At 36.0% G+C, this 21,246-nt stretch overlaps 1 protein-coding gene across 1 annotated transcript in view; it reads left to right on the plus strand.

Annotated features, from left to right (window-relative positions):
* The first annotated feature begins 374 nt into the window (after window positions 1–374).
* The window catches only part of LOC102112159 (dynein axonemal heavy chain 5-like), a 151,066-nt gene continuing 130,194 nt past the window's right edge, over window positions 375–21,246 (plus strand). Inside the window, exons 1-19 of the mRNA XM_014255866.2 lie at window positions 375–484; window positions 599–785; window positions 3,480–3,580; window positions 5,053–5,241; window positions 5,350–5,424; window positions 7,828–7,914; window positions 8,983–9,054; window positions 9,618–9,719; window positions 10,640–10,826; window positions 11,577–11,742; window positions 11,856–11,949; window positions 13,083–13,181; window positions 14,496–14,677; window positions 16,501–16,614; window positions 17,290–17,491; window positions 18,903–18,998; window positions 19,712–19,882; window positions 19,975–20,064; window positions 20,539–20,694. Coding sequence (XP_014111341.2) covers window positions 623–785; window positions 3,480–3,580; window positions 5,053–5,241; window positions 5,350–5,424; window positions 7,828–7,914; window positions 8,983–9,054; window positions 9,618–9,719; window positions 10,640–10,826; window positions 11,577–11,742; window positions 11,856–11,949; window positions 13,083–13,181; window positions 14,496–14,677; window positions 16,501–16,614; window positions 17,290–17,491; window positions 18,903–18,998; window positions 19,712–19,882; window positions 19,975–20,064; window positions 20,539–20,694 — 2,346 coding nt within the window. The 5' untranslated portion in view covers window positions 375–484; window positions 599–622. The remainder of the gene's footprint in view (window positions 485–598; window positions 786–3,479; window positions 3,581–5,052; window positions 5,242–5,349; window positions 5,425–7,827; window positions 7,915–8,982; window positions 9,055–9,617; window positions 9,720–10,639; window positions 10,827–11,576; window positions 11,743–11,855; window positions 11,950–13,082; window positions 13,182–14,495; window positions 14,678–16,500; window positions 16,615–17,289; window positions 17,492–18,902; window positions 18,999–19,711; window positions 19,883–19,974; window positions 20,065–20,538; window positions 20,695–21,246) is intronic.

The following is a 21,246-nucleotide window of genomic DNA, read 5'->3' on the forward strand; positions in this document are numbered from 1 at the left end:
CGAGGCTCAGGGAAGCTGCGTGCTTAGGGTTTAATTTATACGTGAGAGAAAACTACGGTGCTTTTTAAAAGACAGGTAATTAAGAAATTAGCACCGGGTTGCTGTATCCAGTGGGAAATGGGGACAGGCGAGGCGGCCCGCGGGGGTTGGGCCGCTCGCTGGGTTTGTGTAGGGGTTGCCATAGCAGCGGCCAGCCGTGCCCAGGAGAGACGGCAGGGGTAAAAACCTGCTTGGGATTCAGCAGTGCCGCAGCCGGCGCTCGGTGCCCAGCGTTTCGCAGCGGGACCTGCGCCTGCAGGAGCTTCGGAAGGAGCTTAACCTGTCCCCCAGGGCGTGAGTTCCCACCTGCGGCAGTCTGGCTGGAGGGAAAGTATATTTATGCAATTAGAAATAAAGTTTTGGTAACAGGCACCCTTAAAGAAGCTTTTATCATTTCGAAAACTGCTTAGATCTTCTCTTTTAAAATCACCGACTGAAAGCAGAGGTACTTTTCCCCCCTTTCCTTGCTAGTCTATCGGACTGATGCTGTAACAGGGATAGGAAGGTGTCTTTATTACAGTGTTACACTGTGTTGTCTTTTCCTGTATTGTTGATTTAGGTTGATTGCTGTGTGCTGGTGTAAATGGAGGAGACTCTGGGAGGTGAAACCGAGTTAGGGGGACCAGATGAGCCCAGTTCCTCTCATGGTCACTCTGCACAGGAGGAATCAGAGCAACTGAGAGCAACACAACTTTCTTCTAAACCTCAGATTGATCTCTCTCCACCTCTCATTGCTATAAAAAAAGGTAAGGGAAAAAATATTAAGTACTTCATGTCAGCTTTGTATGGGAAAAAAAATACAAGAACAAAATGATAAACCAATTATTAAGTAGAGTGTTTAAGTTTACATATACTGGGTGAGTATGTGCTATTCTGAATCTGCCAGTGTAAGAACTGTGTGTGCTGAATGTGCTGTTTTCAGCTTTATAAATAAATATGTATGCATAAATAAACACATATATGCATACACACACCCACACACACACGCACACATACATATATACACATATACACACACACACACATATATGTATGTATATACAGGGTCATCCACAGTGCAACCCTGATACCATAGCAGATTTCCTAATGTTGAATCATAGTAGGAATTAAAATGAGTAGTGCTCCATAATATAGTATACTTTACAGTATGACACATAATATGGTATAATTTTGCTGGAATATTTTAGCAGTGGTAATAGATCAAATTAGTTCAAAAGTCACTGAACACAGTCATCTCCCTCTGTGCCTGTGGGTGCATCCCTTACTGATGTCCACTTTGCTTATGTATTCACTGACCTTGTAGAAGAAGATCACTTTAGAGAGTACTGAATAAATAGATATTCATGGCAACTGGAAAGAGGGGTGTGAGGCCATGAAGAAAGCTAATGCCACTCGTGCTTTCAAGAAGGGCAAAAAAGAGAACTAAAGGCTAGTTGCATCATCTTAGTCCCTGGAAAGGTGGTGGATCAGCTAATCCCAGATACCATTTCCAGACATTCGAAGGACAAGAAGATGACTGGGAGTAGTCAGCATGCATTCAGCAAGGGAATGATTGGTGAGACTGATTTGCAAGGAAAGGTGAGGTGAGAAAAGGTGAAGCCTTTTCTTCAGTAAGGCTTTTGATGTTCTCCTGTTGAGAATTTTTATTGTTCCCCTATTGGTGGGTTAAACACGCATTTGTGCTGAAATATATATAAGAAAATAATGAACAATGCATTGGACGGTCTTAAAACCATAACTGATTCTACAGGAAGTCTGCAAAGATACTTCTTGAAGCAATTCCTTATATACACTTGCACCACCACCAGTCCTGTGAGCATCAGCATGGAGCACCTCAGCTCAGCCTTGGGTCCACCCCCAGCACCAGCTCTGCTGCCCAAAGGTAGATTCTGAGCCAGGCATTCCTGGATGGCTACAAGACAAGCTGTGGCTGTTTCTTACCACCCAGGGAAACTATACTCCCTTAAAAGGGATTGTTCTGCCTCTGGTATTCCTGCATCCAGACAGCTTAACTCCTTCTGCAGTTGGACCCTCTTTCTCTCTATGCCAGATTGTTCCTAGGTTAAAAAGTACCACTGATGAGCAGTTACAATTTAAATTTTCCCTTTGCTCCTGTAAGATCCTCATAGTGGAGCTATTGAAGTATGGGCTGTCTGAGCAGAAAGTGAGATGGATTGAAAACATTGAACAGACAAGCCCAGAGGATGGTAATCAGCAGCACAAAGTTTGGCTGGAGCCCAGAAGGTAGCAGTGTACTTCGGGGGTCAGTATGGGGTCCAGCCCTTTTCAACATCTTCATTAACGATCTGGATGATGGGGCAGAGGGTAGCCTTAGCAAGGTTGCTAAAAACACACAAAAGGGAGGGTTGGCCAATGCACCAGAGGGTTCTTCTGCCATCCAGAGGAACCTTGAGAGGCTGGAGAAAATTCCTGCGCCTTGGGATGAACAAGTTCATGCAACAATACTAGCTGAACAGCTGGAAAACAGATTGGCAGGAAAGAATCTGAGATTCACAGTGGACAGGAAATTGAACATGGTCCAAGAATGGCTCTTGTGGCAAAGGAGGCTGATGATAGTGTGGAGTATTGCCAGCAGGTTAAGTGATCCATCTTCTCCATTCAGCACTGGTGAGGCCTCACCTGAAATAGGATGTCCAGTTTTAGCCTTCCCACTACAAGAGAGACATGGATATACTGGAAAGAGTCCAGTGAAGGGCCATGAAAATGATGGAAGCAGTAGAGCACTTCTCCGATGAAGAAAAGATAAGAGCTATGTCTGAGTGGGTTCTACTCTGTGCATGTGAATGCCTGAAGGGAGGGTGTAAAGAAGAAGGACTCAAGCTTTTCTCCATGGTGTCCATTGATGGGACCAGAGGCAATGGTGGGAAATGAAACACAGGAGGTTCTCTCTGAACATCAGGAAACACTGTGAAGGTGACCAAGCACTTTGCAGATTGCCCAGGGAGGTTATCGAGTCTCCATCCTTGGAAATACTCAAAAGCCATATGGAAACAGTCCTGGACAACTGGCTCTAAGTAACCCTGCTTGAGCAGTATCCCTTCCAATCTCAACCATTCTATGACTCTGTGTATACATATTAATCAGGCAAAAAGAGATACAATTTTATAGAAAATTTATATGGAAATCTAGGCTATTAGAATTCTAATTTTGGTCACAATCTTATTATTTATATAAAATAGATTAAACAGTAATTCATGGAAGTTTAGTTTGGAGCTGCTCATAAGCATTACTGCATGCTCCACTGGGGATCCTATTTGCTGCCAATGATGGGATGTAAATGTCATTTTTTGAGAAATAAAATGGTATCTTTTTCCCCAGTGTGAGTTGTTAGCTAGCAAATATGAAGACACAACACTGCAGGTCTTGTAAATGCATTTGATGCACTTGAATAATTAGAACTTGTAATTGCTTTTAACTAGAGACAGAAAGCAAATATCATAGACATGGAGAGAACCTGAAGACATGGAGCACCAAGCTAGGATCTGCTGTCACAGGATCATCTTTGACTACTGTTCTTCCGGCAAGTGTTTTTGTTCTAAAGCACGTAGTGACACAACTATCTTTTGTTCACTAAATATTCTTCTATACAGATTTTTCTTTAAGTCTACACTGACAAAAGCTTGTCTAATGCTGAAGCAAGCTGAGTTCCTTCAGTCTCTGTTAATTGCAAGGAAAAGAACAGTGAACCACTCAAAAGTGTCTTCAGTGTTAGGGCACTGACTTTCTGTGCTCACTATGTGTGTTGCTGGGATTTTGGGTTCTTTGATGTATTTTTTTTGTCATCTACTGGTTAATACCCATTCTTTGCCAAGTTAAAAATTAATGTTGTTTAAGAACACTTGAATAAGGACACTGCATTAGGAAAGGCCTATGCAAAATAACAGATCCAGTTGTTGACATGGAAACCAGAGGTGATAAAAGACTGACATAGAGATGAGTTGGGAATCACAATACCTGATGAATCACAATCAGCTTTTAGAGATATCAGAAGGGTACTGACCAACAACTACAGGTATTCAGATATGGTCACGGTCTCCTGGTCTCTAAGAGGTGTAGGTAGAGACAAGAGTGGATGGAAAACATCTGTTCAGAGTCTGGGATAAGACCAAATGGTAAGAAGCGAAGGTGGAAGTTGGCCAGCCTTTTTGTTTTTTAATCTAAGAGTGGGATTGATTAATTAAAATTCCAATTAATGTAGAGTACTGGGAAGTGATGTATTTTACCTTTTTTTCTCTCTGGTAAAACTGTAAGATACAGAGACACTTCAGACACTTCCAAACCCCAGACACTCATGTCAGTGGGAGCTATGTATAGAGGGAAATGATCAGTGTGGTTACTTATTTACACAAATCTTTAGTTTTTCATATAGCTTACTAAGATTTTCTGTTGACTTAAAAATATTAGTCACCATATCTATTTTCAGTCTTGTTCACACTGATAGGAAGATTTTGAAAAATACTATTTTTTTACATAAACCTCTTTATAATTGTGCTACTACCTTTATATGATCTGTATATTAATCATCAATTTTATATTTATTCCTGTGGTAACTGATTTAATAGTGGTTTGGTTTATTTATTTCCTTTAGGGTAATAACTTGATACTATATATTAAAATGCTGGCAGTGTAGATATCAATCCTTAATCTGGAATATGGACATGCAGAATTTTGGAACCTGGATTCCTAAAGCTGAGATTTGAAATAGAGCTGTTATAGTGCTATATTTGTATTGTGACCTTAGTATGGATCCACATTTGGTTCTGAGATCCTGGAGTTTCAGATATGTAGTTTTCATAGCAGCTTTATACTGAGAAATAATTCTGGCCTAGCAAGTTAATTATTACTGTTCTTTTCCCTGTACATTCCTTACATGTAATTTTTTTATGTTCCTGCTTGAAGTAGTTTATGAAACCAGCTTAAAGACCAACAGTACAAAATACAAACCTTAAGTGAGGAAAAATAATCTCTCTATAACAAACTTCTATTTTGTAGTCTGCTGTTAAGAAAAGTATAGTGCTTTCCAGTGAAAGCAGAAAAGAATTAGCCAAGCAAGCTAAAGTAACCAAAGAGGAGAGAAGAGCCCAGATTGACGGAAGGCACAGGTATTTGATATCAAGATTAGCAGATGGGATAGACTTGAGTGAGCAGCAAGTGGAGGAGACTATTATTTCTGATGACAAGGTAAATATTAATTAAATTGTTATTACAAGAAATATTTCCAAAATTTTCAGTGTTTTGAAACTATCTCACAATTAACTACAATTGTTTTTTTGTTTGGTTTTTTTTTAGTTTGAACTAATAGAAAAATTCTTTGCCCCTAGTGGACTTAAAAAGCTGATCTTCTTTTACCAAGATGTATTGCAGGTATGTTTCCATTACTGCTTCTGAAAAGCAAATTTGCATTTAAAAAAAAAATAAATCACATAACTGTTGCAAAATTTAAAAAATCTTAATGGGATTTTTTTTTCTTTTTTTTTTTTTTTTGCTATTTATGGCAGTGTGGAAAGAACTTGGACCTCACTGTTTAAATGCTTCCATCTTGGCTTACATGAAAATTGGAGGATGCTTTGTGGCATAGTTTGATACTGTTCTTGTTTTCACAGAAGAAAACTTAAAAATGGCCAAGTAGAGTAAAAATTCAGATTGCAAAAGTGATAGAGATAATTGAGACAAAGTGTTCATGGTATTTAGACTTTAAAATACTAGATTAGCTAGCATAAGTATTATAGGAATGGGGGAGCTGTCTGTGTAAGAATCAGTTTATTTTCTTTTGGTTTGAACTGTACCAACTCCACTACGGACAAAGCACTCATTCAAGAGGGTAAAAATGGTGCAATTTCTTTCTAAATTAAGGTGGCATCACGTTCAGGTCTGTCCCATTCTGCAGAAAATAAGTTTTGAAAACTGTGACTAGAAATAAAGCAATTGTGGTCCCCAAGTTATATTTTTCTCCCTTTAAGTTTTGTGAAGGAAAAGCCTTTGCATAAAGAGTGAAATAATTTGTTCTGCATCCATTGAATGTGTGATATCAGAAGGTGCCACGTGGCCTCCGCATTGTCTTACACAACTCTTGTGGGCTTCCAGAACTGCAGAAGTCCTTCATAAGTCCTTTCAAATTATGCCAGTGAGGAGCCATGGTAGGGAGAGCTAACTCACCCTGTGGTGGTATTTCCGGCTTGTTGAGGAGAAAAACTGATAATTCTTGATCATCAGTTAAATGCAGAATGAATTACAGAATCATTATAGCCTAGATAAATTAAAAGAACTTTTGAGTGGTACTGGAATTGCTTAGAGACTTTGCAAAGCACAGAATGAGCTCTGCTGTCAAAACAGTTTAATCAATTTTTCATTTCAGTGAGACTAGGCATGCACATTTCTGGGATAAATGTCTTGTTCTCTGACTTAAATCAAGATGAAACAAAGAATCTTGACGTTGTTTTCCTTAACTGACAAATCAGAAATAAATGCCCAGCCTGGGCTAAATGAAACATTTCATTGCGGCATTTAATTGTGTTTTATTTTGACCCCTTTAACCGTAAAAAAATAATTTGTGAGAGTTCTGTTTCAGAAGCAGCATAGCATAAAAATATTTCTGACAGAAAGTATGAATGCCATTTCTAGCATTTTCCACCACATTCTCATGAGTGAAGAGATCTCATTAATTTGACTGTTCTGTCAACAATTTGATATCAAGCACATTGGAGAACTGGAGTTTAATTAAGAGCAGTATTAGATGTGCTTGCCCTGTTGCTCTTGGAGACAAAAGACTGAGCAGGGCAAACTATTGGCCTGACTAGTAGTCATGTCCTTACCAGGATTTATCAAATCTGCTGCTTCTCATCCCTTCATCTCTCTTTTTCACCATCTTAGGTGCATGATGTTCACTTGAAACCATGTGTGGGGGTCAGCAGATGCTGATTTGGGGTGGAAGTGAGGAGCCACTCCTGTGTATCACACATCACATATTTAGTCTAGCAAGAGCTGAACACTTGACTTTCTCGGAAGAAGGCTCTCCTCAACTTTAAAGAGAAATATACCTGCAAGCTTCTCCCACATTATTTTCTGTTACATTCTTCCAAGTTTCAACAGATTATTTTACAAAATACATGACACGTAATTAGAGGGAAGGAGGTCTTTATTAGTTTTAAGCTTTTTTGTTGCTTCAAAGAGAAGAGGTTAAAGATACATCTCAATGGAAAGGAGCCAGTGGCAGCAAGGCTTCCCACAGAGAAGGTTTTTCTGTGATGTCTGGTTAAAGAAATGGGCAGAGAACTAAATTTCTTGCATTGTTGGCAGGATCTAGATGATGGCATTGCTTGTGATTCCCGTTCACAGTTTCATTATGACTTTGCAGACCAAGCATATGATTCTTTCTGTGAGATATTCAGTTTGTTTTAATAGAGGAAGTTTCACAAGGAAACACTTCAGATTTAATTTAGTTATCTCTTCTGGCTTTTTCCCCTTCTTGTTTGCTGTTTTTTTGTTTTTTGGCGGGGTTTTTTTACGTTTTTTTTGGGGTTTTTGTTCATTTGTTTGGTTTTTTTTTTAATTTATTTTTTTATTTCTGAAAGAATGGGGCTGTGAAACTGTTTACTGGGATTCGGGCAAAACTTATTCTCCAGATAATGCAAACCTTGTGATTTCTATCTGGGAATTAAAAACTGAATCAGAATAAACTTAGTTATAATTCACATATTCAAATGCATGAAGTATTTGTATGATGTAGTTTCTATTTTATTAACCTCTTATTTATAATTTAATTGCTAGCAAAAGTCAAGTGCATCATTGAGGCCAGATGGGTCAACAAACAATTTGTCACAGAAGAAGTTATTTATTACCATGGGTTCTACTGAGGTATGGTTGAAAAAATTCATTAGATGACATTTAAAAAGTAAAATATTGAAAAGACATAACAGTTCTGCAGTATCATACAATTTTTCATAATTCTTGGATAGATATTTAAATACTTAGTCTCTGTTCTCATAATTCAGGGTCTCACAGCATTTCTTGAGCTGAGGTTGGCCTTCACCAGTAAAGAACTAGTGATTTCACTGTCTGAGGGGAGAGCAAGACAAATAAATCCTTGTTAAAAATTGCAGATCCTAACATTTTTATAATGACTGCATGTTAAGTATCTTCCAGGGCTTGTGCACTTCTGGTTTAAAAGTGCAGTCCTTCAGTGGTTTTCTATGCCCTTTCATGTAGTAATACTGCACATTACTCAAAATAATACCTTTAATAAGTCCTTTCTTCCATTCAAACTTTTATAATAACTTCTTCCCTGTAATATCTAAACATTAGTCAACAATATATTCAGAGTTGTCATTAGGATTTTTGATTAATTTTTTGTTTTTTCAATCTCTTTTGGGGGAAATCGACTCTTCATATACAATGGTCTTTGAATAAGGCCTGGTGATGCTTTGGTTTTCCTTTTTGTTGTTATTGCTGTTGTTTCTTATCAGGCCCAAAGAGCTTATGTTAACATTGTAATGCCAGAAATGTAATGCCAGAAAGGACATAGCAGAAGAATTCTTCCTTGTTTTCAAGAGAAGAGTGAGGTTCATTCCTCTGCCAATTGGGCCAACTAGAATGGCTTTCCAAATTTGCCGAAGTTGAGTTATTATTAGGTTTGTTATTAGGTTTAATGGATAAATAGATAAAAAAGCATAGTTCACGTACAATAATAGGAAATAGCCTAGCTCACAAGCTCTCCCTGAACTGCATTTTCTTAGTAGAGGTGCAACACTGAATCAGTCTGTCCAAAAGGGCATATTTGACATCCTTGTGTCAGACAGAAAAAAAACAGTATTTGATTTGAGAGGGACAGGTTTTCAAATATCCTGCAAACAGTTTCACTATCTTTATTACTATTACTGTATACATGTATTCTTTTTAATTGTATGCATTTGGTCCTATTTACAGGACTTTACAGGAACTTGTGCATTTTTCCTAAGAACATCAGATGAAGTTATAACTGCATCAAATGTCTCTCAGGTCAGAGCAAAATCATGCAGTATTCACAGGTTCATATTTTTTCAGACCTTTAATCGTGCAACTGGAGTCAGAAAAAAATAGGGAATGCTTTCATGAAAATGTCTAGTTGTATGATTGACAGAATTTCTTTTTCATAAGAGTAAGTATTTGTAATAAAGTAAAATTCTAATGATTTATAAATTAGCTACTGCAGTATTATTAAACCCCAAGATTTTAATTATATAAAAATCATTAATTAGTCATTAAGATATAAATTTTAATGACAATAGGGAATAGAGGCCTAAACCGGAAGATTTTAAGTAATGAGCCTAAATTATTGAAATGCTGCACTTAAACTGTATCTTTTAAACTTTTAAAATAAAGATAATTCTTGAAACCAACATAAGGTTTTCCAGCCTCTCATAGCTTGTTGTGTTTAAAAATGTACTGTAACAGCCTTTTCTGACTTTCAGAGATATTTCTGTTACATAGTTATGGACTGTGAATGTATTTAAATTTCACTCAAATAGTGTAATGCTGCAGAAGTCAACATGCATTGAGCTAATTTTTGTTTCTTCCCAAAGGAGGTGAATTTTGGCATGTTTGATTGTACTAATGGCAATATCCTTCAGGGACTGGAATTCTTCTTGTCCCAGATCATGATACCAGCACTTAAATCCCAACAGGTAATCAAGCAATCCATCTATTTTTCTCAAGAACATGTGGAAGTAAGGCATGTTGCTGCTGCAGTTCTGTTTGTACATCTGTTGGACCTAGAACAGAGGATATAAGAAAATAAAAGTCTAATATAAGCCTTTATGAGACTCATGCAATTTGTATGTAGACAAATGTTTGAAATTCATGTAGCTGTGTTAATTTTCAAGCAATAGTGCCAGGTTTAATTAATATGACAAAGGAGAATATAACACAGCAACCATGCCAAGGTAAAGCTGTGATGACTTTATGAAAAATAAAAACCTGGATTGAAAGAAGTGTCAAGTCCTTATGGCAACACAAGGGGTCAGTCCATGACTTTATTCTGGAGCATGAACAGCAAGAACAGTGTTATATCCAGAATATCCAGCTTCTTTGAGTTGTCCTTATTCTGTGGTTCTCGTAAAGCACCACAGTTTGTTCAGTTACCTCTGGAAACACGAATTCCAAGGTGGCAAATAAAAAGAAGTTCACTGTCTGCTGAGTATGAGGGTGGTGTGTGCTGTTACCATACACTACCATACACATTTTCTGTCCCCAGAAGCAGAAATAGAGATTAGAGTCTGTTTTCTCTGTTCAGAAGGAGAAAAATAACACTAAATAAAATACAACCCAGTGTGAAATCAGTGACAGCTGACTTCAGAGTCAAGTCAGAGTGAAGTCAGAGACTTTCATTTCTTAGAGCCTTTTGCTTGATTGTCTCTTCTTGTCTAACAGAATAATTAAATCAATGCACACTTTAAAGTATTGATGAGTATATTTTAAAGGGCATGTTGATAAATCTTTATATACTGTCATGAATTAGAAATACTTTCCTAATGAAAAATGCCTTTTGTGGTCAAAAAACAAAAGGAAGTGTGACCCTCACTTTTTTGATTTTTGCATAAATCAGAACTGGGGAGCTGTGAAAGAAGGCTTGAAGAACAGCCAGATACAAGAATTTTTGTATGCAGTGGATAAATTTGTGAGTACTTTGTCATCAAATAGACAGAATATAGAAGATAAAATTCAGCTCACAAAAGTGGATATTGATATTTATGTCAGAAACTTACAGAACCCATGTGATTATATAACTGCAGGTGAGTAATTCCTACACTAGAGCAAATGCAATGGTGCTGTTTATAAAAGAAACACTACTAATGTTATGTCATTAATAAATGTTGTTAATGTTATGTTGTTAGTAAAAATCTACTTTGAAGAATTAGTTCATCTTCCCTGAGCTGTATACATTTTTCTGCTTACTTTTGCCAGGTTTGTGATTGTTTAATTATAAGACCATCAATCATTTGCCCATACTTTAGTTCATAGATCTTAAAGAATTAGATAGTTACTTGATATATTATGCAAGCAGCAGTCTGGATCCCTCCTAGTTTACCGGCCAAGTAGCTGCTGAGTGAATCAATATACTAGTGTGTGTACTATTCACTTCCTTTGATACTGGGAAAATTCTATCCAATATTGTCTGACTAAGTGAATAAAAACACCTGTATTTCTAAAAAAAATTATTCACATATGTGTTTTTATAAGAAAAAGAGTAGTTATGTCTCTTTCAACAATAGCTTTCTACCATTTCTTATGAACTTGCTGTATTTCTAAATGCTTCCATTGTAAAGGATATGCAGTAGTAACAGAGTAGGTACACACAAGAATTATATGTGTGCATCTTGCTCTTACAGCCTTAATCTTTTCCTGCTGGTCAGTGATTCAAATATACAGAGTTTACGTACTGTCAGATTGTGCTTGGCAAGAACACTTTGCTTCTGTAGTTTAAATTTCTGTATTTTTTTTTCTTGGTGCTTATAAGACTGTCCAATTCTATGGTTTTGAAGGCACTAACACAGAGGTCACTGAGAAACTTGAAGAAGTGGTCATGATTTGGACCAAGCAGATTAGACAGGTTTTAGTGGAGAGTGAACAAATTAGAAGAGAAGCTGATGATGTTGGTCCATCTGCAGAGCTGGAACACTGGAAGTCAAGAATGTCATCATTTAACAGGTGAAATCCCTGCATTATTTCTCACAGAATCTTAAAAAAAAAGAGATTTTTAAAAAATAAGTGTTAACTTTTATTCCAGAGAGAGAGTATTAAATATATTTCTTTCTTCAAAGCCTTTTAGACGAGATCAAGAGTTCAAGAGTAAAGAAAATTATAAGCATTCTTCAGGCAGCAAGATCAAAGACATTAAAACAGTGGAAGGAACTGGTAATTACTACTTGCTAATTAGAATTGTAAATTATTACAGTACTGTATTTGTAATATATACAGAACTGAACATAATGCTAAAAATAAAAATAACTTTGAGCGTTTATGCTGGCTTTATGCTGTGGTTTGTTATCCATTTGTTGGCACACATAGCATCAATGATTCTGAAATTAAATAGAAAACTTGAAGTCAATGCTTTTGTAATGTGTCTTTAATTAACATTACAGGTGGATAGGTTGTATGAAAGTAAAGCAGTGCAGCAATACAACATTTTTCTGTCTCTGACAAGCTGAACCCTGTGCAGACCAACTGTAGTAGTCTGAAAGTCCATCATAATGCTTTTAGAATTGTTGAGAGAGGACTTCTAGTGGCATGACTGCTACTTCATATAAGTGGATAGCTTATCAGGCAGAATTGTGGGCAAGCCAGAAAATAAGCCGTAGATCATATACAGTAAATGAGACCCTCACCCACCCCCACCCCGAGAATGTAGGTCTTCTATTGCTTAAAAATGTATTCTACTGCTTTAAGAATAGACCAGGAAGAGTTTTTGATTTTGTGATTACCATATTTGCAGACTTTTATGATAAATGGAATTTGGATAAAAGTGTCTGTACAGAGCCAGTACAAGCCAAGGATGATGAATTAGATTTCTTTCTTCCTATGAACTAACCCCCTAAGTAGTGGATAGTTCCACCTGACATGAACATGAGGATATACAGATATTAGTTGTGAGTTCATTGTCCCTTAGAAATGTTTGTTAAACAATGCTGGGAAGATTCCTGAAGTAACATCTCAGGGATCTTGTCTAAGTTCTGTAGAATGGGTCCCGTGCTGAAACCATTCTAAAATCCAAGTTGGAACCATGAAGAGGAAAAAGTTTTGGAGGTATAAATAAGTACTTCCTTTAAATGACATTCAAAATGTTGCTGACCTTGGAAGGTTTTATCAATTTTTGCATGCAAAAGCAGTTATTTCTTTTGTGAAAAATAAATAGCATATTTGAAAGCACTTCTGTGGGAATGTGTTTGCCAGATTTAATCATAGCCTTGTGTGCTGTAGAAGAGAAAGAGCCTGTTCAGAAAATTTTCACAATAATAATTCTATTCCTTTCTTTTTTCTCATCCCTTCAGGATGGTAGTATAACAATTGCTGCCAATGAAGCTAAAGACAATGTGAGGTATTTGTATGCACTGGATAAATTTTTTGGTCCACTTGCCAATGCTTCACCTGTAAGTACTTTAAAGGCACTTAATGTGAAATTCAGAAGAGAAAGGAAGGGCTTCTGTTACTGTAAAAAAGCTATTTTTCCTTTTAATATTTAACTCTTTTACTTAATTATTAGTGGACAGCTTAACTCCTTAGGCATTAGTGAATTGAGCTTACTGATTTTGAATTAACCAGACGTAATAATACTTTTTTTTTTTTAAGTAGTTATCATTTCATAAGATAATTGAAGGATATGAAAAAACTAAGCATTAGATTGTGTTTTTCTTAACCCCATAATGAGCTGAATTGCCTTTGTGAGCTTGGGTCTCAATGGCAGCTCTTCTGTCTGCATGCTTTATTTAGGAATTACTTGTGATTGTTTTATTGTAAAAGTCATAAAATGATCTTAAACCTTGGGTTGAGCTGAAATTGGTCAGCTTCCACTTATTTTACAGGTAGAAACTGTTTCTCTTGTAGATAGCACTGTCATCCTGGTTGATAAAACTTATTTTAATAACCATATGGGTCTCATTTTTGTGACAACATGAATTTTAACTATACAGACACTAGACAAAATTGTCTAAGCTTCCATAGTTCAGAACATTTACACATAATCCAGTTGGTAACAATTTTTCTGAATAATATTTTCAAAGCTTGATCTCTTTTGAATACATTCTGCTGTTTTACACTGCACTTCTTTTGCAAATATTCACTATTCTGCCATATTGGACTTGACTTTTAGATACCATACCATTTTTTACCCTTTTCTAGACCAGCCTCATGTTCTGAGTTCTCAGTGTATCTGGCTTGAATGGATTTCTCTGGATTATTTCTGTGGGACAGAAAACTATAGGTCAGCGTCCAGTAAATGTGAAATTATTGTTGCCTTGTCTCCCCCTTTTGGATTTCTCTTCTGTACAGATAAAGGCAAAATGAGCAAAGGCCAACTTTCTTGTTGTCCTTCCTACAGAAATCCAACATTTTTCCAAGAGTGTACGACCTATTTTCCTCAAGTAGTATGTTCCTCTGCAAGGCAGATTACAGCACCTTCCTATACTGGAGGCCATGGCCAAGCAGAATAGAGGCTCTTGGTTTTCCTGTGGAAGATCCCAATCTGTAAAAGATCTATTCATTTATTCATTGCCCTTTTTCCATGCTTTTTGTCTTGGTCAAGACAATTCCCCACAAGTGAATTGGATGGTCCATTTTGTAATGACAAAACCACAAAAAGATGTTTGTCCACCGATAAACATATCCCCAGAGCTGTCACACTTTTTATTGTGTTAAACTTCAGCAAATTCAGATTTCTGTCTTTCCCATTTTTTTTGTTGTTATAGGTAACAGTGATGGAACACATTCCCAGTTTAATGAACACTGTCTGTATGATCTACTGTACATCACCATACTTCAACACGTCAGAGCGCATGACATCCCTGTTTCTTAAAATCACCAACCAAATTATTAACACATGCAAGACCTATCTATGTGAAGGTGTTTCAAAAATCTGGGACCTGGACAGGTGATAGAATTTTAATAATTTTATCTTCTATTGTTGACATTAGAAGTAAAATTACAGATTAATCATCAAGAATATTAATAGGTAAATTGAAGTAGCCCTTTGTCCTCCTGCTAATCACTGATACCTATATTTATTTAATTTAATTTAATTTGATTAATTTAATTACTATTTAATCTGGTAACTACTAATTCTATATAGAATTAAGTACTCTGCAAATTTACTGTCTATTTTGAAAAATCCTATTATTGGAAACTGTGTAATATATACTAGTATACAACACTTGATATACTGTCCACAATTTTTTTACACCAAAACACACTTAAGAAATTGGGACCTGAAATACTTCATAGAACAGCTTCAAGGACAGACTGGAAAAGTTCCATCCAAGATTTATATTTTGCCATTACTGGACATGAAAGTCAGTTTGAGGAAGGGAACAATTTATATATATATATATTGACCAAAATCACAGCTCAGTTGTATTGTGTGGCATTTCAAGGAAGGGATGAGTTGGCTGCTCTACAGCTACTTGTACAAGTGCTACTTGTACATAATGAAGCATGAGCATAAATGGAAGCACAGAGGTGTTTGTATGAAACTTATTATTCATTGAGTGGTGAATGCTGATATCACCAGCAGAACAAGTGTATCTGAAGGATGGCAAGTGCAGGTAACACAGGAAGAACACATACTACAAGAGCAGGTCAATTATTTTCATGAAAAAAAATAAGTGGAAACCACAGAGAGAAGTTAAGATGAACATGACATCTGAAGTTGTCAACTAGAAAATTAATAATTGGAATAGTCTCTTGGAATAGTGTAACTGGAGTAAGATGAAGGATATTGACATGAAAAGGAAAAGGTGTTACAAGCTCCATCAAAGCAGATAGTCAGGATGTCTCTGCTTATATTCCAGCCAAGTCAAAGTGACACTGATGTAACAGGCTACAAGATGTACATCTAACAATTTTGATTCCTCCTGTATTTTGGTGTAGATAAAGGGAATTTTTCAGAAATTAGTACCGTAGTCAATTAAGTACTGATTATGATTATTCTAAGTAATTGATGTAAATAAAAGAATATATTTTTTTTTATTCTAGCTGAATTTATTTCTGAGACATTCTTCTCATTTACTTAATCTGCTATTCCTGCAAAAGTTTGTCCCAGTTAATGGTTTCAGCCTATAAATTCCACTATCATTTTAATTCCCAGTAATCTTTTGGAAGATGAAAGACATAACCAAAGTGGAGGAACAGCTCTGGGCAAATGGCTTATGGCTTGTTTCCATGCCTCATCCATGTATCTCATGTGGTACCTCAGGGTTAATGAACAACTGTGTGTAAGATGTAGCTATCTATGGCCTTAGGAACTAAATTCTTCCTGGCATAACTTTTTAAAGAAACAATAGTCTTCTCATCCTTATTTTAGCATGGAAAAATACTTCTCCAGTCTTGTCTGCTTAGAAAAAAAATAAAGAAACGAAGGAAAGCCTATCATCAATACTTGGTACAGAAGATGAGAAACAGCCAAGCTGTTATCATTTGGTAGTCAGCATTATCCTGGTATACATCCTTTGTGGACTGCCATGCAAGTTTTGGATTGATGACAACAAAAGCCAAGATAAAAATATGCAGTCTAGGTAACAGGTTCAAGTCAAAAACTTTTGACTTGAGAACATCATATTTTTAGTATTTTTCATGTGGTGCATAATTTTGTGTTCTTATTTTGCAAAGTTGCATATTTGACAAAAAATACTTTATTTTTATTTATACTCTTTTGAAGACCTTAGGATGATTCCCTGTCTTCTGTATTTTCTTCCTCAGGCAAGAATTGCTAAAGAGGATACAACAGTGCATTTTCCTCAAAGAAAAGTACCAAGCATCCTTTCAGAAAATTAGGGAGGAGCTAAAGGAAAGTGACAGGCAGTTTGATATCAGGTAAATAATTTACTCCAATATTGAATCATAATTATGGGTACAATTTATAAATGAGATGAAATTATATCTGCTGGCTAAATATTCAATTAAAATGAAGTCTTTTTTATAATCAGGAGATGACCTTGCAGAGTGGATTTTTATTTTTATTCAGGAGTAAACCAAGTTTTTCCCAGTCACCTGTTGATTCAGCAAGTCCAGTAGGACTTCAGGGGAATTTATGCATTTATTAACTGAATACAAATATACATGTATGGTATGAGAGCCTAAAAAATTTGAATCATGAATATAAGTGAAAACACTCTCAGGGAATTCAGTCAGCTTTTAGCTGGGTTCTCTATCAAAATACCAAGGAGAGTTTTACCTGTACTGGCACTTAAATCATAAGGCATTTGTAGGTATTGTGCATTCACATTTTCTTCTCCTGCACTTACTTATTTGAAAGAGTTATTCCTGTGAAATGTGGTAAAAGCTTTTAATTGAAACGTGTAAGGATTAAGCATATTGTGGTTTATATATGTGAGTTTAAAATTTTTTTGTTGATATGTAATCATAACAATATGATTTTTTTGGGTGTGAAACTTAATAGCAGCTCTGGTAGAATATAAGTGTGTTAAATAAAAATGTGTTGCAAAGAGATTTTCATAGAAATCCCTCTGTTGTTTTTTTTATTGTTAGTGAAAACTACATATTTGGAAAATTTGAGACCTTCTGTAAACGTTTGGAGAAAATTGCAGATATGAGCAATACTATGGAAAGCCTTTTAGAGCTCCAGCATATAAAAATAGAAGGCATTGACGAGATCACTACTCAATACCAGAGCATTGCTACAAATACAAAATCCAAACAGTATGATGTTCTGGACCACAGGAAAAAAGAGGTACTTCCATTCAGCACTTGTGTGACACTGTTAATTCTGTGCTTTTCATTGGAATTATGCAAAGAATGTTGAATATTATAAAAATGCATATATTATTTTACAGTAACAATACTACCAATACTCTCATATCTTTAAATACAATTTAAAGTGTTAGGGTAAATTTGTTTTTTACGTCAAATGTTTTTTTAACTTTTTGTAAACTAGGTTTTGTGTGATAGTTAATGCTACAAACTAATTTTCCTAAGCCTGATTGTTTTGAGATGCATATATTTTGAGCTGCAGAGTGAGAACTAATTTAGGTATGTTAACACACCAAATACAGTTTGCTTGATTATAAGTGTTACTCAGTATTATTAAAAATAATATCAATGGCAGTATTACAGCAAAGTTAGTAAAGGCACATAATTGCACATTTTAGATTGAGAGGGGAATGATATTGCTCTCAGTACTGAACAGAGTGATAAAAGCTAAAGTGGCTTTTCAAATGCTCCAGTGTCATGTTTTAATCCTGTACATGCTGGAAATGAGCTGCTTTTCCTGACCTATAGCCTGCTTGTTTTGCAGTTAGTGGCCTCGCAATAGAAGGCCTAGAAGTATTGACTCGCTCTCCTGCTTTCCTGAACTAAAGCTTACCACTGTCATTAACTTTCCCTTAAACATTTAACTCGGGAGCACTTTTGGCTATCTTCTGACTTTGATGGCTTATGTTTCTCTAATACTTCCTGTGTGTTTCTGTAATGCCTGCTGCGTGGCTCCTTTCTGAAAGAGGGCGTTTACTAGTCACTGGAATTTGGAGGGGTTAAAATGACTTTTTTATTATTTTTTTATTTATTATTCTGTACTGTCTTCCCAAGCTTGTGCACTGCTCTCTTTGAGAGAAGTTGACATTGAACTCCTTTTGTTAGACCCTCAGTATTTTGAACTCTTAAGAAAAAATTGTTACAGACAAATACCCAAATTACTTGTAGGAGCTGCCAAATTTAGTAGCAGCCTCCATTAGTCTGCAAAGTGCTCTGAAGAGCCTGACAGTTTGCTTGCCTTGGATGGGTTTCATACCTGGACAGTGAGCTGAGCACTCTCCTGTGGCAGGGCTGCAAGAAGCTGGTGAATGTGCTTTTTTCTTTCTGATGAGATTATGAGTTTTCCTTAGCCTGTCTCTGTTCCTTTGCTCTCCCTGGTGTTCATGAAGATGAGGCTTTAATCATTTAACCTAGCCCTGCTTGTGTTTTGTTTGCTTTGCTTAGAGTGTAAATGCCTTTGCTGCTGGAATTGTTCCTATTCTTTTTAATGCAGTGCTGAACACACGCACAGGGTAGACAAAACAGATTCCCAAAAATCTTCACAGAAAGGATTTTTTAAATAAAGCAAAAGCAGCATTATAGATGATTTTTTTCTTTTGCTTTTATTCTAGTTTGAAAAAGATTACCTTGAATTTAAGAATCAAATTGCAGCATTGTATGAATCTATCCAGGAATTTGTGGATTCCTGGTTTGAGAAGACCCTAACTGTAAGTAAGGCTACAAATGCAAACACCTGCTTCTGCTGCTCAGAAGGGCCGAGCACCCATAGCTCCTACTAAACTCTTTCATTGCTGCCAGTGCCTTGTGCTGTGCTGGTGGCTGCCTGAGTAATGTTGGAAGACATCAAACCTATTACAAATGTTCTAAAAGTTGCTTGCAGAAGTGCTGTAAAGGAATGTTCATTCTTACTTGGTCCCAAGTGTATGTTCCATCTTTTCGTACTAATTTTATAGCTCTGTATTTTGAAGTTTATTTTCTTTCTTCATCTTGGTGCTTCTTGTTGCATTTCTAAGTTATTTCTGTTTCACTGGCAGAAGTAATGAATAAACATCTGCCATCTGTTTCCTTAATGTCAATATTGTTAATGGCTCAGGCCCTGAGCAGATATGAAATGTTAATGAAGTGTGAGGTAAAGGTGTAGGTGTTCTACCACAACTGTTTGCTAAAAAAAGCAGTGAGGATTTGAGAGTCAGAAAAATACCCAAGCTGTAGTGATAACAGTTTCTTGGTTTATACAGTGGTATGTCCTGTGTGGGACGAAATATAGAAATAAAATTCACAAACTTGTCGGGATGTTTTTTTCTGTAATTTTTAAAAAATGACTGACAAATTTGCATATTCTAAATTAATAGAATACTTTATGGACAATGATTTTCTGAGCTGTTATCTTCTGAAGTAAATGCTCCATCTTCCTTTTTAGACTGAACAGATGCTGGAATTTCTGATAAAGCTTGAACAAATAGGAGAAAATATTGATTTAAATGAGAAGTATACCATTGTTCTTCAACAGTACAGCCAAGACTTAGAGTTTATTCAAAAACTCTATCAGAAGGAAAAGGAAAATCCACCTTTACCACGTAATATACCACCAGTAAGAATGAAGTAAATGAGAGAAAAAAACTACTTTATTTCTTGACTATTTTTAAGATGACAAAATATAACTTCATATCCTCTGTGTTTTAGGTAACAGGGAAGATTATGTGGGCTCAGCAGTTATTCAGAAAAATTGACCATCCAATGATGTCCCTTAAAAAGAAAACCACACTTTTGAAGGTTGGAAATTAGCAAAGGAGGATTTATCCTAAGCTGTTAAGGAAGTTATTAACAGAGAGAAAATTTACTTGTATACTTTTACACTCACTATTCTATTTATTAAATCTTTTTTATTGTATCTTGGCTTGTAGCCAAGCTCATTCAATAGTGGGATCATTTGTATACCTTTCTCAGTGGGCCATTAGTGCCTTGTATATGTCATAATATAAACTTTGTTCTATGAACAAGAGTGAGAAGTAAAATCAGGAAAAGAGTTATGCTGCTTAGAGAAGTTGAATACTACTTAATAATTTAATTCCTAAATATATTGCTATGTTTCTGAGTCTTATCTTGTCTCTAAAACAGCATAATTTAGAGATTTCTTTAGTTTTCCTGTGGTGGAGAGGAAAAGCCTAGTGGAGAGCCTTTCTACTGTGTTAGACTCATGGAATTGTTTAAGTGGTGCTTTTTTGTGTTTTCCCCCCTAAATTACAGACAATGGAAATGAAAAAAGTTATCAAGAACTACAATAAAATGGCTGCAGTTCTTTTGGAATTTGAGCTTATTTATTATAGAGCCTGGTGCAGGTTTGCTGACCAGGCGAGGAATGCTCTGTGTGCTTCCTTACTTGTCAGGCACCCAGAAACCAAGGTAAATATGATTCATTCTTTGTATGAATGTTACATGATTTAGTATTACACATGCTACTTTAATCACATCATGGATAGAAAAGAAAGCATAAAAGTAACCTTAACCTAAATAGGGTTAAAAAATGAGCTACTTGAGTTGAAATATTTTCCTTTTTGTGTATATTTATGATACATCTCATACTTTCTTCCTCATAAGGCTTCTGTCTTATTCAGGGTATAAAAAGGACAGTATCCAGCAAATACATATCTACTACTGACTTATCTACATTCTTTAGATATTGTTTCCTAGTTTATTTTCTATGTTAACCAAAATTTTAGTCAAGGAAGAAATGTTTTCTAGGTCATGGTCTTTTCTGCAGTGATCAATATCACTGTGTTGAATATATGGCAATAATTCATTAATTTGCTTTCAAAACTGATTGTTGAGGCAGAAAATTTTACCGTTCTTATTTCACAGATTTTTTTTCTGCGGTAGTACAGAGAAATTATGTTTAACATGTGGCATTCTCTGTACTAATAAATTCCATAATGGACAACTATTAGCATAGTTTTC

The sequence above is a fragment of the Pseudopodoces humilis genome, chromosome 1, assembly GCF_049639895.1.
Source record: "Pseudopodoces humilis isolate 2021_Gansu_Grassland_sample_001 chromosome 1, ASM4963989v1, whole genome shotgun sequence".
Classification (NCBI taxonomy): Eukaryota; Metazoa; Chordata; class Aves; order Passeriformes; family Paridae; genus Pseudopodoces; species Pseudopodoces humilis.